Source organism: Onychomys torridus, chromosome 20 (genome assembly GCF_903995425.1).
Source record: "Onychomys torridus chromosome 20, mOncTor1.1, whole genome shotgun sequence".
NCBI classification, from domain to species: domain Eukaryota; kingdom Metazoa; phylum Chordata; class Mammalia; order Rodentia; family Cricetidae; genus Onychomys; species Onychomys torridus.
In genome coordinates this window covers 36,684,386-36,703,738 of record NC_050462.1, presented here as the reverse complement: position 1 = coordinate 36,703,738, position 19,353 = coordinate 36,684,386, and the positions used below count along the sequence as shown (strand labels likewise).

The 19,353-nt window shown below is 45.0% G+C and overlaps 1 protein-coding gene across 3 annotated transcripts in view; it reads right to left on the bottom strand.

Annotated features, from left to right (window-relative positions):
- The window catches only part of Cpm (carboxypeptidase M), a 62,080-nt gene extending 43,001 nt beyond the window's left edge, over positions 1–19,079 (bottom strand). Inside the window, exons 1-2 of one of the 3 annotated variants that reach the window (XM_036170088.1) lie at positions 19,047–19,079; positions 18,660–18,822 (exon numbers count right to left, since the gene is read on the bottom strand). In XM_036170088.1, coding sequence (XP_036025981.1) covers positions 18,660–18,822; positions 19,047–19,049 — 166 coding nt within the window. In that variant the 5' untranslated portion in view covers positions 19,050–19,079. The other 2 variants (XM_036170087.1, XM_036170089.1) reach the window with 2 other exon arrangements.
- Positions 19,080–19,353: the final 274 nt, after the last annotated feature.

Below are 19,353 nucleotides of genomic sequence, written 5' to 3'. Positions count from 1 at the left end.
CAGGCAGTCGCCAGTCAGCAACTGAGCTTTCCCGCCCACTCAAGTGTGTCTTATCTTCATCTTAGCTTGTACTCATTTAATTAACAATTCACACCCAACAATTTCACAAAGGATAGGAGGCAGCTTGGTCATACAGCACATGGCTCACTGGCAAGCTATTCTCAAGAAAGAGTGGGCCATGAGCCATATCCAGAGGCCTGCTATTGACTTAATGAACATGTGTGCATGGTTGGTACAAGCCAGGTCTCTGAAATGATACAGAAAACCTTGGTAGAAAGTCCTCAAAATCATAAGGGACCATTCCAGAGACACTCTTAACCACATTAGACTTTTTCATAGTGGGCTAAGGGAGTCCTGGTTTATGTCAAATTCACTGGCATAATCAGAGCTTTTGTGATTTTTGAGACAAGGTCTCACTATGTGGCTTAGCCAGGCCACAAATTCAAGATGTAGACCAGGATGGTCTTGAATTCATGACTCTCCTGACTCCGCCTCCTGAGGTCACAGGTGTGTGCCACCAGGCCTGCCTCCCAGTCACAACTTTGGCCCGTCCCTGGCAGCCCTTGGTGGCCGGCCTTGATCCTCTGACAGCATATCTTGCCTCAGTGAAGTGGAAGAAATCTGCGGACCCCAGTCACAAGGAGGCTGTCATAGTCTTTGATTTACCCCACCCCCCAGCCAAGTGGAGGCAGATTCTTAGGGAGGAGCAGAGGATTTGTTAAGGGTTTTCTCCTTGCTCTCCAAGTTAGCAATGGCTAGCAAGAGAATCACTAATAGGCAACGCTCAACCACCACGCAGAAAGAGACCAGCTCTTAAAAACCAGGGGTAAGCTATTCAAGTCACCATCTCATCAAACATGCTTATAAGTGGGCATGGGCGGCATGAAGAGACCCAGAGGGAAGGTGGGGAAACAGTTTTAACCACAGCTTTGGCATTTATGTGGAATGTGAGGGAGATGAAATGGAGGAAGAATCATATATCATATGATAGATGTACACAGTTGACTCCCCCCGCCGATGGAGATACAATCTGATATGATAGAATACAGTCAGGGCTGGCATTTATTCTTCTTGCACTTAAAAGATGGGAAGGGTTTTAAAACATCCCTCGTGGTAGGCATGAGGAGGAGACCAAGAAACCTGCTTGCAGGCATTTCATGTCGGACTTCTGCATTATTGTGCAATTTTCTTTCAAATCGTGAGTGAAGGGAAACAGACATCCTATAAGGTGAGTTTAGTCTTTCTTGGATAATTCTTTGCTTACAGAGCCTTGTGTATGGCCAGGGGCAAGCAGATCAGTGAGAGTGTTAATCAGCAGCAGGCCTGTATGGATTATTTTATTTTATTAAGTTGGTGGTGGGAAGGGAGGGTATGTTGAAGGTAGTCTGGGGGAGGAGGGAGTTGTGTGGAGGGGGGATGGAAAATGATCATATTACATGTTTGAAATTCTCTAAGACTAAAAGTTAAAAACCGAAAGTTCAAAAACTATTACTATGGAGAAATGAAGGTTGTAATTTACCTTTGAGAGGAAGAATTAGTGTGACACGTCAAGATCTGAAAAAAGTGACATTTTTGCCTATTTAATCTACACAAGCATTGGTTTAAGAAAATAAATATAACTTGCAAGTTAAGAAAAAGAAGAGAAGGAGCCAAAAGCTCTTAGAGCAGATGTGTGGGGTCAGTCATCTGGTGCCTCTAAACTCAGGGTCACAGACACTAAGGGTCACAGGGTCCAACACCAAAGAAGGAAAAGAACTGTGGTAGTATGTGCAGGTGAGCCTAGAGTTTGACTCCGCCATCTTTAAAGAGTTATCCACCCAATCCTGTCCATTAGTTATCCATACTTCTGCTACAGAGCACTATCATTCTAGAATCTAAAGAAAGTGTTAACACCTTTAAAACTTCCTGAGGCAGAAGGAATGGAAAAAATCGACAGCTAATCCAAGGCTGGGATCTCCTTTGGAATAGGGTATCTTCTCAAGCTTGGTTTTGTCTTAGATGATGGACTGAAAGTTCTATTACAACCCTGACTCCTTCTGACTTGTCATCTGGCTCCTGTAAAGCTGTGACATTTCTTTATGCTTCCTGTGTTTCTTGAGGTGCCTTAGCTCCTGGGACACAAAGTAATCCAGGGTTGCTCCTCTGGTCTCTTGTTCCCACGTGGACTCATTACAACCTCAGTCTTCTCCTTAGGCTGGCCTTATTCCTCACCCCTCCCCCTTTCCTAGACACCATTCCTTGAATGTCTTCTCAAACTTCTCATGGTTATTTCTGTTTATGGAAAGTCACCAATATTTAAGATTGTGAACATTCATAAATGTACACTATGGGATGTGAAATCTGGTGACAAAGCCCTCTACTCTAAGAGATTCCAGATGAACTTAGGTCCTAAAATGAAACTATAAAAATGCTAGACTATGTTTATGACTTTTGGGTAAAAGTGACTTTTAAAAATGATGCATGGGATGTAATGGCTTAAAGAGAAAGCCTGATGAATAGGAGCTTGTACAAATTAAAAAACTTACACAGGGCAAAAAAAAAAAAATTGAAAACAAAATCCAGTAGATGAGCCATAGAATAGATGAAAATGTCTGCTATTATATTTATAACAGAATGTCAAAGAAAGTCTACAAGTTAGTAGACAAATTGGAGAGAAGCATGAGAAAATGTCCATAGGCAACAGACTGAAGGTCAGGCCTGTGGTGGTATTGTGTTCCCCAAAATATTGTGTACCCTAATAAACTTATTTGGGGTCAGAGACAGAACAGCCACAATATTATACATAGAGGATATGTAGTGGTAGCACACGCCTTTTATCCTAGCATTCCAGAGGCAGAGATTTACCTGGATCTCTGTTCAAGGATATAGCCAAGCACGTGACTCACACCTTTAATTCCAGAAATCCAGCCTTTAATCCCAGGGAGTGATGGCAGAAAGCAGAAAGATATATAAGGCGTGAAGACCAGAAACTAGAAGCATTTGGCTGGTTAGGCATTTGGCTGGTTAAGCTTTTAGGCTTTGAGCAACACAGTTCAGCTGAGATTCATTTGGATGAGGACTCAGTGGCTTCCAGTCTGAGGAAACAGGATCAGCTGAGGAACTGGTGAGGTGAGGAAGCTGTGGCTTGATCTGCTTCTCTGATCTTCCAGCATTCACCCCAATACCTGGCTCCAGGTTTGATTTTATTAATAAGACCTTCTAAGATTCATGCTACACAGGTCCCCAAGAGCAGCAACTGGGTACATTCACTGGTGTCCCCCAGCACTTTCCTTGTTGCTAGATAATAAGGAAACTCAATCTCAATCTCAGTCATTAAAATGGCATGTGGAGTGGAGGGATTTTAATTCCTAAGACAGGAAAAGGTTCAGGCGTTGGTTAGGAGTGTGGGACAAATGTACATGCTTCATGTGGAGATCAGAGCACAGAAGGGTAAGGGTCAGGATCTACCAAGAAGGACACAAATGCATGTGTGGAGTTTTTGATGTAATGATGCCCACCCTGGGGAATGACTGAGCACATGTGCATGTTCAGAGGTGCTATCACAGCATCTGTCTGAAATATCTAAAAGGTGTAAACAATCTGAATGCTCACTGATGTGGGATAATGAGATAGATCATGATTAAAAAAAAAAAAAAGCATAGCACAGAGTAATTACAAAGCAGTTTAAAAGGATGAGGTCAGAGCCGGGCAGTGATGGCTCATGCCTTTGATCCCAGCCAGACAGATCTCTGTGAGTTCGAGGCCAGCCTGGTCTATAGGGCGAGATCCAGGACAAGCACCAAAACTACACAGAGAAACCCTGTCTCGAAAAAACAACAACAAAAAAGGATGAGGTCGGTACCTGCCGACCAACACTAGGTGAGAAGGGCAGGCGGCACCGTGGTTCTTGTAAGGGTGATGCTCATAGACGAGAACTGTAGATGAACAGAAACACATTTGTGCCTGAGCCCCTTTACCTCACAACGTGTTCTGGGCATCACGCCAGGTCTAAACAACAAGTCTACTCTATCCTTTTTATAAAAGTTGTATACTATTCCATTGATGGGATTTGCTATATGCTTACCAATTTTCTGTGGTTTTCTTAAAATAAAAATCTTTATTAAGACACAATTCACACATCACACAATTTACTAACTTAAAATGTAACAATTCAGTGGTGTGTGGTGTATTACATTCTTAATTTTTAAGAATCAGTGTGAGAAATTAAATATGACTAGTCACTGAATACATGTGTCTCACTAACCCATTTGGAATAATTGACTCAAGGAATTGTTTTCAATTGGGAGGCAGAGTCAAGTGGAGCTCTGTGAGTTCCAGGCCAGCCTAGTCTACCTAGCAAGTTCCAGGCCAGTCAGAGCTATGAACTGAGACCATGTCTCAAATATAAGGAGGCAGAGACAGGCAGATCTCTGAGTGTGAGGCCAGCCTGGAGTACAAAGTGAGTTCCAGGACAGACAGGACTGTTACACAGAGAAACCCTATCTCAGAGAGAGAGAGAGAGAGAGAGAGAGAGAGAGAGAGAGAGAGAGAAGAAAATGAAAAAGGACAGCTGTAGCATACCCCAGCCTGACCATGGTGAGGATTAGACCCTGTCCACAATCTTCCTCACCTGCCCCATGTAACAGAAGATTGAATCTGAAATTTGCACAAGTAACTGAATTAGAATTTATAATAAACTGAAACAGACGTTCCTATAAGAACATTTGAAAACAAACATGATACCTGACTTCTCAGATTGCTATTTTATAACCTTATAAAGTAGGTTCTTAAAACAATTGCTGAGAAAAAAAAAAACACTCAAAAAACAAGACAATGATAATTGTGCCAAATCACGTAACAAAACTTGTTAGCTGTTCTGGGTTGGTTTAACCAGAGGGCTGCATTTTTGCTTTTTACTGTTGTAATCCAGACAGCAAATCTCCATCCCTTTTGTAGTCTGTGCAAAGGTTTCCTGAGGATAGAAAGCCTCTGATGAGGGACAGTGGGAAAGACAAAGGGCGGCAGAGAAAAATGTGTTTCTCCTTCCCTAAGATTGCTGCATTATTCCAGAATGTGATTTTAAGCATTTGAATGAGATAGGGATTTTTCCAAAGCAAACGTAAAAGTCCAGAGAAAATTAAAATGCACCCCCCCCCAAAGCTGATTTCCCCGTGTCTGATCACTGTCAAGGGCATAGTCATACAGTTAGTGACAGAAAAGGATGGTTTGCTACTTGGAAGTCTACATAAGGAAGATGGCATCTGGACCTATTTTTATTTTATGGGTACGAGTGCTTGTCTGCATGTATGCATGTGCATTACATGCATGCCTGGTGTTCACGGAGGCCAGAAGAGAGATCTGGATCCCCTCGGACTGGATTTAGTTATGAGCTGCCATGTAGGTTTTGGGTCTTTGCAAGAGCAACAGGGCCCTTAACCACTGAGTCACCTCTCCCACCTCCCTGAGGTCTTTGTTTTGTTTTTCCTTTTCTTCCCCACACATCCACAAGCAGCTGGGCCCTACCTAAACCTACCTAAGGACACAGCTTTGGTATGAGGTCTAGTTTCCTAATCCACACATCATAACTTCGCTGTACCCGCCTTCACCCTGTGCCCTCAGGATCCTATTGAACAGGAGAGGCGCCTGTTCAGGATGTTGTAACATGTGTGGCCCAGGTCCTGGTGTGTGCTGGCATTTGACAGTAGGAACAAGGTCAGCCTAAAACCAGTCTGCAACAGAGAGCCAAGTTCTGCAGATGTGGCGCTCCAGGCGCCAAACTGTTAGGAACTCCCTAGTGGCTCAGGGCACCCTACCACTACAGCTCGGTCTGTAAAGCTGTATTTGCCCCTAAGGGTGCTGAGAAGAAGGTTCAAGGAGATGAAGCGGGACCACTGTCTGGCCTCGTGCCTGACACCAAAAACATGTCCTTGGTGAACCCTGAGGTCCAAGTCAGGGTCATACTCCAGAACTTCCAAACAGCACAGTTCACGGAACAGCAACCCTAGTGCATACGTCCATACGTCCACCGTGTTCATGTGCGGATTGTCCTCTGTGCACCTGACACTAACTTGTTCAGCCCTCTCAACCTTTTACAAGGCAGGGACCATTATACACACTTTGTGAATGAGGCCACAGACAGAGAGCGGGCAAGACACCGGGGCAAGATCATAGTCACTCAGCTGCAGAGCCAGGGTTTGAACCCAGCCCATGTGTAAGGTCTGTATTGTAAGCCACCACTAACCACCTTATTGTCTACATGTGTCTGTGTTTGGGGGTAAACACGTGAATAGGTGTTTCCCTCTTATTTTGATAGTACCCCGTTCCTATAACTGATATGAGGACCTCTAAGTTTTCAAAACTCAAGATGGCAGTCTGTAGACAAAGCTCAGTGGTACAGGGTGTGCCTGCCTCGCATACACAAAGCCTGACGCCCAGTTAGCTACGCAGGCAAATAGTGTCCAGACGAATTTGCCAGTTTATTTCCATACTCCTACCTAGTTCAGGCACCTTTCCATCTTTCCGAGGACCCAGGGACTTGTGCCCCTGTCTGCATACCCCAGCCTGGCCCAAATTTTGACCTCAAGGGATCCCTGTTTTAGTTTCTTTTATATGTATGTATGTATGTATGTATGTATGTATGTATGTATGTGTATTTGTATATATAATATTATACATAATATATATTATATATATTTTATAAAATTTTTTTTTTCATTTTACATACTAATCCCAGTTCCCCCTCCCTCCCCTTCTCCTGCCTCCTCACCTCCCTCCCACTCTACCCCCATCCACTCCTCAAAGCGGTAAGGCCTCCCATGGTAGTCAACAAAGTCTGGCATGCCAAGTTGAAGGAGAGCCTAGCCCCTCCCCATTGTATCAAGGCTGAGCAAGGTATCCCACCGTAGAGAATGGGCTCCAGAAAGTCAGTTCATGCACCTGGGATAAGTCCTGGTCCTGCTGCCAGGGACCCCACAAATAGATCAAGCCACACAACTGTTACCCACATTCAGCGGGCCTAGTTAGGGCCCATGCAGGTTCCCAAGCTGTCAGTCCAGAGTCAGTCTGTTTTAGTTTCTTAAGAACCTGGAACTCCAAGCACCACCATGGCCAGTTCCTAGAAACCCATTTTCTCCCTTCCTTCCTTCCTTCCTTCCTTCCTTCCTTCCTTCCTTCCTTCCTTCCTTCCTTATTCCCTCCCTCCCTCCTTCCTTTTCTTTCTTTGGTTTTTTTTTGAACCAGGGTTTCTCTGTGTAGCTCTGGCTATCCTGAAACTTGATCTGTAGACCAGGCTGGCTTCGAATTCACAGATCTGCCTGCCTCTGGCCCCCAAGGGCTGGGGCTAAAGGGGTGCACCACCACCACCTGGCCTCATTTTTTTTTTTTCAATAACTACCAGTCCATTACTTGTTACTAGGGTGATGTCAGAATAAGAAGTATAAGAAAAGCATTATAGCCGGGTGGTGGTGGCACACGCCTTTGATCCCAGCACTCAGGAGGCAGAGGCAGGTGGATCTCTGTGGGTTCGAGGCCAACCTGGGCTACAGAGTGAGTTTCAGGAAAGGCGCAAAGCTACCCAGAGAAACCCTGTCTCAAAAAACCAAACCAAACCAAACAAACAAACAAAAAGAAAAGCCATTATAAAAGTTTCTCACTGGTCATTTATGATCACCGAGATCATGCCGTGACCTATGAGCCCAATGTAGTTTTGGACTCAAATGCTTGGCAAGTTGCCTTTGGTTCTGCGACCTCTTCCGCCCCACCAGCTCGCTCTGTTTCCCCAGCTTCCACCTCCACATTGAACCATTTCTCACAAGATCACATGCACCTTTACAGCACCTTGTAATTCCTCAGAGGAAACGCTGAGTGAGCACGCCTCAGTGTTTTGTCAGCCACAGGTTAGTTTGTGTTCTGTCAACTCTTCAGTTGCGTGGGGAAAAGCTTTCTTCTTCCAGCTAACACCACCCCTACAGTGGAGAGGACATGGAAACCCTCTTCCCAGGATGCAGAGGACCTCGGCAGCTAAGGAGTGGCTCCCCGCAGCCCAGGACTGCATTGGCATCTTCTCCCAGACTGGGAAGGTGTTGAGTAGACTCTGCCTGCTGACTTCAGATCTGTCTTGCCCCAATGGATCAGCATTCTTAGTACTTATGGTATCTGGGATGCCACTTGACCCCGATGGATCTTTCTCTTTCTTATTCCACCTTGTCCCTCTACATAATTTGTCTAAATAGGAAGCTTGGTTGTGAGCAGAGAGGCTCCTGAGTGCAGGCAACTCGAGAAAAGGGGTAAAACGTACTTTATTTGGCTTAATATAGGGATCCATTCAATATTTCTTAACCACCTTGTTTTGATCAAGTTCAGAGGGCTCCAGACCTTTGTAAAGTGTTCCACATGCATGTCTCAACTAGCATGCTGCATCCCAAAGCATAAGGGCTCATACCACTTGGGTACCCTCCAGGGTGTCTCTACCCATTAACTTGATGATGGTGCATGCTCAGTTTGCTTCTAGAAAGATACCAAGTCAATGCAGGTTTTTTTTCATGATACTCACTACTAGGAATAGAGCCTATATCCCAGGAAATTCTCACATGGAAACCCAATGTAGAAGTCCAGGCTGAGCTGCTCTGGCTTGGGGTGAGGAGCCCTAAGTGTTCCTGTGTCCTCACCTAGGAAGGAGTCCAGCTAAACTCTGTGGAAGCCCCCAGGTCCTAGAGACCTATTTGAAAACTGGGTTTGGAGCTCTGAATCCTGACGAAACTCCATTCTGTACTGGCTAAGTCACCTTCCCTGGGCCTCGGTTGCTCATCTGCGAAATGAGCATGGTAGTGTCTCATTCCCCGAAGGGTGAGGATTTAAGGGCTAGTGCTGAGCGTTCAGTGAAGCAAACCGGCTGCATCGCTAACCATCACATACCCCGTTTATTTCTAAGGACATAGTTTCCCAAGGGCAAAGAACAGAATGTCCAGTGGAAACAGTTCCCCTGGGACCACAAATACTGCCTGACAGTTTTAGTGAGAAGTTTTGGGAGTCAAAGATCTTTTCCGGGCTCAACCACTGTTCTTTGGACATTCTGTTTTCAAAAATAAAGCACACAATGACAAAAACATCCCAGACTGTCTTTTTCAGTGAGTGTGGGTTAAGATGGTGTGGATGCTAAGATACACTGGAACAGGATATTCAGGATGGAGTGGTCCTCATCCTGGACCGTTCATAGACGGTAAGTCGCAATTCTTCCACGCACACAAGGTGGGGGCTGCCTCTTGTACTGTCCGTCAGGCCAGTATGTAGCACTGACCAGCTATGTAAGCAAGTGAAGTTACCTCTCTGTATCACCTGGAATTCTTCTTCCTTGCAAGACTGCCTAGGAGCATTGGAATCATTGGTCAAGCATCAGCTTCCCTGATGAGCTTTTTTTGGCTTTACCAAGCATCCCAGGGAATCGTGGGCCTTCAATGATGCTTTTCTCCATCACAGCCACAGGGTTTCAGCTCCCTCAGCTCTAGTGCTGAAAGGAAGAAAGCCCAGGGTCTGGTCTTTATATCCTCCTGGAAGCGTTCAAGGAACAAATATGTGTTAAATGCATTCATAAATGAATGACTAAAAGGTGGCGGATTTGGGTTAATGAGCCAAATCTGTCAGTAACTAAGATCTAATCTGGAGTCGTTGATTCATTTGTTTCTTCTTGTGTCTGTTTGCTCACACTCATAGGATACACACACACACACACACACACACACACACACACACACACACATATATATATATATACACACACATATACATTCTTGTAAAGGGCCAACAAGCTGAGTTTGGTCCCTAGGACCCGTTTGGTGGAAAGGAAGAATGAACCCTCAAAAGCTGACCTCCGATCGCCACACTAACGCTGTGGCACATGCACAGAGTAGGGAGATAAATATAAATGAAAGGGAAAAAAAATCTATCCAATTATAAAATCGCTAGAAGTTTTCCAATCAAGAAAACGAACCTGTCACCTTCCTACCAGGCATCAAACCCCAGGGTGGTTATGCCTCTCCTTGGATGAAGCAAAAAGGCTTTGACTGGGCATCTAAGATCCTCAGCCCACCTTCCTGCCTCCTTTCCCGCCTCGGCCACACGGCTTCTTCTGTATCTCTAAGTCGATGGGCCCCTTCACCCCGGGCCCCCACTGTCTGTCCTGCCTTTTCCATCTTACACGGCTGACTATCCGTCAGCCTGGCCACACTGCCCTCTCTGCCCCACCCCAGAACTCATCATGTCTATGCTTACTCCAACTCTTTTAGGCTGGGGCTCTTGTCTAACTTCTTTATCTCCATATTCCTAGGCCACCAACTATTTTAGGCACCGCTAAAACAAATAAACCTGTCTACGGAAAAATGGAATTTCATTAACTATAGTTTGGGTCATATTACTTAAGTTTATGGCTCTTGGGTTTGACTTCCAGCCACATTTAATATTAACCGTGACCTTGAGAGGGAATGGTTAACACAGACGGATCTCCTTTTTTCAGTTCTTGCTTATCTCTGGGAACACCTGCGGTTCTGGCAGTGACCCTGAACCAAACCGAGCACTGAAGTCCTGAAATGCTCACTATTTTGGAATCCCTCAGCAGTGGGTGAGGATAAAAGCATTGTTCAAATTGGAGTGATGTACAGCTGGTACCCAGAGGTCTGTAATCCTGCTGGTTGGTCAACACAGCTATGAAGAACTCTGAACTCCGAGGCTCGAGTGGGCTTCCCTGGATGCGGGGGATTTTGCATGTGTCCCTACAGTTTACAGCTGGGAAGAAATGTGCAATGTGTGAACTGCTCCTGGCTGGGGGAGGGTCGGGGTGGGGGGACGTACAGAACCTCTGTGGCCCTCTCTAGCTCTTGCCATTATAGCCTCAGCCTACTGTTTCTGTATTCTTGCTGCAATCTCAGCCTTGAGTGTGAATTTACCTCGACTTATAAAAGTCATTCCAAAACAAAAACAAAGAAAAAAAACAACAACAAAAACCAACTCCAACCAACCAAACAAAAAGAGTCCTTCCAGCAAATCCCTAGTGGATAGTCATGGGACCCCAGGTACCTCATCCTTCCTGGGGTTCTTCTCTTGGCTTTTGTCTGTCTTGGCACTGATTTCTCTTCTCCTTCCTTTGTCGGCTCCTGGCTCTCCCAGCCTGTAAATGTCGGTCTGCCCTACAGCTCTGCTCCAGCCTTCCATCTGTCTCAAACTCTTATCGGGTTATTTGGTTACATTCCTTGCTGTCAATATCATCAGGAGCAGGATGATTCCCAAGTTCATTTTCACGGTCAAACTTCTCCTGAGTTCCATTTCCCTAAACACCCACTGAAGCCCTGCCTGGAGATCTCCTGAGGACTTGAAGATTAAGGAAAGGGTTTAAATCAGAGGCATGTTTCATTTTTGAGCCAGGGTCTCACTGTGTAGGCCTGGCTGGCCTTGAATTCAGATCCTCCTTTTGCTTCCTAATCCAAGATGGTGGGCACGTGAGCTAAGAGAGTGGGCTAACTATTCCAAAAGATGGAATTCAAAGTACTTGGATGCAACTATGAATACCAAAAAGGGCTCAAAGAATCCCACTGTGGATCACTCTGCAACTCCTAGAATCGTAGGGTCCAGGGGCCAGTGAGGACAGATGGAAGAGCAGGACAAGAACAGAGAAAAGGAGAGCTGGGCAACCTTACAGCCAAAGGGCTGCAGATTCAGCTCCTGGCCAAGGTAGGTTTTTATTTTAGTTAAGCCAAGAATGGGTAAGTTATTTAATCCCAATTCTTATTTGTAATTTATTTTAGTGTGTGTGTGTGTGTGTGTGTGTGTGTGTGTGTGTGTGTGTGTAGGTACCCTTAGAAGCCCGTAGAGAGCATCAAATCCTCTAGAGCTGGAGTTACAGGCAGTTGTGAGCCACAGGATGTGAGTGCTGAACTCCAGTCCTCTGGAAGAGCAGCTCTAAACACTGAGCTCTAAACACTGAGCCATCTCTCCATCTCTAGTTCTTTACACATAAATCAAGGTGGTGATAATAGTGTTGTACATCACTGTCAGAATGATTCTCTCTCTCTCTCTCTCTCTCTCTCTCTCTCTCTCACACACACACACACACACACACACACACACACACACAAACACACACTGCCAGGAAAACATAAGTTACTTGATGCAGGCTATCATCACTACTTTTTAAAGGCCCTAAAGTATTTCTGTTTAGATGTATTTGAGATTTGTAATGCACAGCCATAAATGAGGCAGAGTAAAATGCTAGCTTACTCTTTGGATATTCTCTGTCTCAACTTCCACTTAAAATATCATACTAAAAATGCAGAGGATATATAACACATTTCCTTACATTTGAAAAATGTAGTATATCCTTAAGATGCCTGAATACTTACAAAATAAGGCTTTATTTGTTAGATTTGTTACAAAGGAAATGCTTGCTAAGTGCATCTGACTAAATCACACACAGAGACAGTGAGAGCCGAAATTCTAAGGTTTTTAGTGTTTGTCGTGGGGTTTAGCGTGGATAGGTCAATTATGTTAATCGCTTTATACAGGAGCTTCAGCAAATTGGTTTTGGGGAGTGTGTTTGGAAAGTGAGCAGAAAGTGGTTGTGCTCTCACATTTTGTTTTTTGTTGGTTTTTTTTTTTTTTTTTTTTTTTTTGGAGCTGAGGATTGAACCCAGGGCCTTGAGCTTGCTAGGCAAGTGCTCTACCACTGAGCTAAATCCCCAACCCTGTGCTCACATTTTGTATATGGGACTCATTCTCCTTCCAGGATAAACCACTACCTGTAACCTGTCTAGTTAGAGCAGGAGAGTATGAGAGAGGACACATGTAAGCTCAGTCTCCGCACTGTGGGGCAAGAATCTAGGCCAATTCTGGGGAGACTTCTGAACAGCTGAGATGGCGGACAGGCACTAACCAACCTGTGGAAGTGAGGTTCCCTGAGAAAGAAGTGAGAAAAAGAAATCCCTCTTTATGCTTCAACCATGAGGAAAAGCCACTGCGGTGATTTTCCAACTAATCATAGGAGATTTTATAAACAGTGTAAGTTTTGGAAGATTTCCCCCCTAATATACATTTCTTGAGAGACTATAAATCAATATAATAGTTTAAAAAAATTTTTTTTCGAGACAGGGTTTCTCTGTGGTGTTTTAGTGCCTGTCCTGGATCTCGCTTTGTAGCCCAGGCTGGCTCTGCCTCCCGAGTGCTGGGATTACAGGCGTGCGCCGCCACCACCCGACTTTTTTTTTTTTTTTTTTTTTTTTATGACTTTTAAAGTTTGAGTGTGTGTGTGTGTGTGTGTGTGTGTGTGTGTGTGTGTGTGTGTTGCATGTATGCCTCAGCATATGTGTGGAAGCCAAAAGACACCTTGTGGAAGGTGGTTCTTCCAGGTCAGGCTTGGCAGCAAGTCCCTTTACCAGCTGAGCCGTCTCACTGGCCCAATAAATTATTTAAAAAAGGCATTTGCTTGTTATTTGTACAAAATTATTTGGTCATGCATATGAAATATGTATCAAGTTCCTAGTATTTTTGTGTAGGATGTGTGAATGTGGGTGCATGCATGCTCCAGTGAGGTGTGGAGGCAGGAGGACACCTAGCTGGGCTCAGTTATCTCCTTCCACCCTGTGGGTCCAGGGATCAAAGTCTGGTCTGGCTTGGAGACAAGCACTCAGTTATCTCACCAGACTGATATATATCAGGTTCTTAAAACTGCTTTAGACTCAGTAATTTCTTTTTAGAACCACAATGACATTATTATTCACCGGTATCAGCTCTTACATACACAGCATTTACTTTGGGTCAGGCCCAGGATTCACAGCTGCAACAGAAAGGATCTAAAAGTTGAACTTGGGTACCAGGGTTCCGAAGCCTGTGTGTGCTCAAACCATGCTGTCTCAGCTGTGGAGATGTTCACCACAGCACTGCACACAACAGGAGAAGTTTAGAGATCAACTAAAGACCTTGTAACCATTTCCATCTGTGCCAAGGCACAGGTCTAACGAGAAAGGAGATGTGCTTGGAAGATGAGCAGATGAGTTTGAATCGTGGCTTACGAGTGTGTCCATGCATGTGTGGAGAGGCCAGAGGGGACAGTGAGTGTCTTTCTTTATTGCTTTCCCACCTTATGGTTGAGGTGGAGTTTTTCACTGAAGTTGGAGCTCACCTAATTTGGCAAGACTAGTTGGCCATGAGCCCCTAGGCATCCTCCTGTGCCCAGACGGGGTTACATGTGCAAAGGACCACATATAGCCTTTTATATACATGTGTGCTGGGTATCTGAACTCAGGTCCTCATGCTCATATAGCAACAAGGACTTCATGGAATAATCCATCTCCCTAGCCCCGAGTTTGAATCTTCTAATGATGTTACCCACGTAAGTTCTTCATGACCCACTCAACCTATTCTGCAGGATAATGCCAATTGAGTCAGAGACAGTGAACTATTATATTCAGACACTCAGCAAACGGTCGGTAGTTGGTAACAGAAATTCTTGTCTACCCCTTTGCCTTGCAACACTGCTTGTTCAGATAAAATACAGCTTAGATTTGGTCATAGGCAAGGGACGATTCTCAACTCAGATCCTGAGTAACTCATTTCAAATGCTACTTGGGGATTTTATATGTAAGAAATGGCTCTTTCGCTGTACTCTATTGGAAGTCAGCCTCTGCTGGGCATGGAGGCTTGTGCTTACAATTCCAATACTATAACAGCTGAAGTGGGAGGGCCATTGCTGGGGGCACAGAGGTTCCTGAGTCCACAGGTCTCCAGAGTAACCAGGAATGTTAAGCACACAGGATTGTCTCTCCAATGGGAAAGATGAAAAACCTGTTCTTCCATCTAGAAAGCTGCAAATTTGGAAGTGGCTAATAGCCTGGTGATCTGCGTTATCTGTTGAGCCAGGCCATATCAAGCTCTTACAATCAGGACTGGAGGTGGCTGGTAATCTAAATGACCCTTATAGCCAGAGGCTCCCCAAGCTCCCACAACCAGGACCAGAGATGGCTAGTTATCTAAATGACCCTTAGAGCCAGGGGCTCCCACAACCTGGACAACCAGGACCAGAAGTGGATAACAGCTCAAATGACCTCTACAGTGACAGAGATCGGACCAGGCCCTAAGGCCCTTAAGCTAGTACAGGTAGCATATCTCCAGAACCCATCTTCTTAGAAGAAATGACATGTATCCTGAGTTGACTTTCAATGTAATTACGCTTTCTGGGCAACAGGGATTGTATAACACCAGGAAACACTCTCTCCAAATATGCTGGGCTTAAATACATCAGGAATCAACCCCCTATTATTAGACTTCCCTGAAGTCGGATCCAGGTGGACAAGTCTGTCCACACTGCTTTTCATTCTTATCTCTTTGAGCGATTTGCAGGGACCCCTCAGACCACGTGATTAGGCAAGCCTGTACTCTATAGTGAGTTAAGGCTAACCCACGCTACATTTAAAACTCAGCTTCAAGACGGCATGGTGGGTGGCACAGGCCTTTAATTCCATCAGGAGGCAGCCTGATCTACAGAGTCAGTTCTGTTCCTGGACGGCCAGAGCTATATAGTGAGACCCTGTCTCAACAAACAAACAAACAATTAAACAAACAAAAACCCTCAAACCTTTTTCAGAAAAACAAACCAAACCAAACCAAACAAACAAACAAACAAACAAAGAAAAAACAGAGCAAGCAATAGTCCTAAACTGATTTGGTGAGGTGTAGATAGCTAAGCCTGAGAAATTAATAATAAATATTTATATCTGAAAGAGGATATCTGATGGCAAGTAGCACATGGGACACATCTTTTTTTGCTCAACAAATATACAGTTCACACACACACACACACACACACACACACACACACACACACACACAGAGATAGTAGATATTGTGCCCTTTAAAACTATCCCAACTTGACCATCAGGTTTGAGCTGCTTCTCTTGTTTGAACCTGAGATTTTTTTCTACACTGTGTCAATAGGTCGTAAGAATCCCTTCAAAGCCTCGAGTCGAATGTGGTTCATTGACTATACCTGAATCTAAGTTAAAATGTAAATTCAGACAGGCGGTGGTGGCACATGCCTTTGATCCCAGCACTCGGGAGGCAGAGCCAGGCGGATCTCTGTGAGTTTGAGGCCAGCCTGGGCTACAGAGCGAGATCCAGGAAAGGCGCAAAGCTATACAGAGAAACCCTGTCTTGAAACACAAAAACAAAAAAAACCCCAAAACAATAAAAAAAGTAAATTCGTGTTCAACTATTGCGTGGGTTTCAATTTTTTAAAAAATAAAAGTTCATGGCTGGAAAGACAGTTCACTGGTTAAGAGCACTGGCTGCTTCTCCAGAGGACTGGAGTTTGATTCCCAGCACCCACATGGAGGCTCACTACAGCGAGAACTCCAGTTCCAGGGGACACGATGCTCTCTGTGGTTGATGTGGGCACTGCAGGCATGTCAGTGAAACATGCAAACAAAACACACATAACACATGGAATAAAATTAAATAATCTTTAAAAACTCAGTTATACTAGAAGTATGTAAGATATGTATCAATAGATTTATATCACCATTTATAACAGAAATAACCAGGAAGTATTCCAATGTCCCAAGGAGGCAAAAAATGACTAAGAAAATACACATAACCAGAGTATTAAAATCAAGAAAATTCAAATCAGTAGTCCAAATTATATTTACTAAAAATAAATAATAAAACAGCATGAAATTGGAAAAAAGTTGAATTTGTAATTGCAGCAATGGAAATGGGATGGATATTTACAAAACCCAAGACGCATTTGGCCAATTTTGCATTATGCTCTCTTCTGGGTGAGGTTGCCCATATTGACCACAGAAGAAAGAAAATCTAGAGTAAATCCTGCTTGCTGGGCACACACATCCCACAGCAAAGCACAAAATGTCCAGGGAAAATTTCTTAGCTGGAGAGCACCACGAATATCACACTGAAAGGCAGAGATACCTTGGCAACCAGCTCCTGATCGCAGGTGTACACGTTAGCCTACTACCTGGAACCCAATGGCAGATTTGATCTGTTTTTCTAATCTAAGTAACTGCTTAGAGATGCACACTCAACACAAACATCTGATGCTGGTGCCAGAGTTTATTTACCCACAAAAGTACACACAAGGCTACAATCAAAGTCAAGACCTACTGGCTGCCATTGTGGTTCAATTTCAGATGGGACTGATCAGCGTGGCTGGTTCATGTCACATTCAGAGAGTCCCAGCCATCTTTCACAAGCACCTTGTTGTGTTTGGAAACATAAAAACACACGAGTCATTTAGTTCTTGTATTTACAGCATCCCATTATCTTGTAGTTTCAAAATGAGTGAACAGTAGCATCAAGTTAGTTGGATTGTACATTTCTTTTATTAATATAGTTAGCATTCTTTAGTCTTTTATTAAAATTGCTCTACTCCAGCCCTTGGGATAAATTATTTCAAGGGGCTCGATATAGATGCTGATTCAAGAGATAATTTTTCACGTAACTAACCTCTGTAGTGTGGGCTTGTGGAGCCCAAATTACTTTCAGACTATTTCTGGCACCAACTCCTTGGCAATGTCATTTGAAAGTAAAGCTTCTATCACACAGCCCAAGATTTTTTTTTTATTGTACTTCAATGTTTTGCTATAATATAAAAATCATGATATTAACCATTAGGAAAAGTGACTGCTTAATAATATGGTTATGAGACTCTCAAGTGAGTCAAAATTCCGGAGCTAAAACTTCAGGCAAAATCTGAACACAGCTTCCAAAGCTGAGATCCAAACCGCATGAATTTTATGACTCTTTGACGTCAAGCATTAAGTTTTCTGGTAACCACGTTTTGGGGTGAATCAAAGTAGTAACAGCAAATAAAGGAATAATGATACCTACTAAATTTGTCCCACCCGAAATAATCGGGTGCCAGTCCTGGCTAAAAATTCACCATCTGTGGCTGGAGAGGGTGTGTGTGGTGGTGTTAGGTCAGTGATAGAGTGCCTGCCTCAACACGCATGAGGTCATGGGTTTGATCTCCAAGAGTGAAATAAACAAACAAACAAATAAGCAAATAGAAATAATGAATGAAATCGCCACCTAGGTGACTTGACCAAAATACTTAATTTCACATCTGCTTCTACCCTGAGAATATATAGATTCTAAATTAGAGCAAAGTAAGTGATAAGCACGGGGCTGCTAAAACTGTCATCCATCGCTACTTATCACCTAGCAGGCGCGTCCTTTAAGTGGATGTATATGAAAGCAGCCTTTAGCCAGAGAAACGCTTTCTTCTCATAACTTGAAGCCACAGGGTTAAATACCCATGCATAGAACTCAGCAAAACTACGACACTGTCAGGTTTAAAAGCAACTCGAGGAAACAGTAGTGAACAGTCCCAAATAAGTATGCAAGAAAGCCAACAAAAAGGGAAACCGAGTTAGATTAAACAAACTTCTTAGGAAGATATTTACCCTGAAAGGGAACGAAAACACACCTCCCAGAGACACAGTGTCCTCCTGTTACTACTCCCCTGATCTAACACAATTGAACAAAACCACCGACCGGGCCAAGTATGCTTTACCTGTGGAGCGCGACCACGGAGCTTCACCCACCGGGAGACCAGACGCTGCCATTCATTGAACTTTTTTGAACGGGAGCTGAGGGTTGGGGACGTGCGCGGGAGGCGACCTACCTACCTCTCACAGACTTGCCGATGCTGTGCAAGTGCGTGATCGAACTGTAGTCCTGCGCAACGCTCTTTAGGAACGCCTCCATCCCTTCCTGGTGGTGGTATCGGAAATCCAGGGCGGTCACCACGGGCAGCAGAAGCCCCAGCCACAGGCGCGCGAGGGCCATGACCTAGAGATGCAGGAGAAGGAAAAGAGCTGCAGAGGACCGCCGCGGCGGGGGAAGCTCGGGCACCTCCAGCCGGGACTCCTCCCGGCCCCGAGGACAGCCCGGCGGGCACCTGAGCTCCACGCTCCCTCTTCCGAGGTGTAAGAGGAGGGTGGTCCCTTGCAATCCGGAGTCCCGGAGCTCACCCGAGTCCCGGCAGCAGCACCCTCCCGCGCGCCCCGTCTCACCATGGTCAGGCGCGCGTCTCCGCCCGCCGGCGGCCGCCGGGCGCTCCGGGGAGTTATAGCCCGGCCAGAGGGGCGGGGCCCGGGACGCCCCCGCCCATAGACACGCCCACTCGGCGCCCTGCCCGCCCCTTGGGGCGTGGTCACTCTCGCTCCAGGGACTTCGAGCCCCGCGGGGTTTTTGAGCTGCTGGTGGGCGGTGGAGCGCGACCCATCCCGGCTCCTGTTGGACGTGCCGCCTGCCCTTGGCCACCGCCGCCCGGAGACACTGCACAGAAGCCGCCTACGGCCTCCGCTGTGCCGGCCGTGG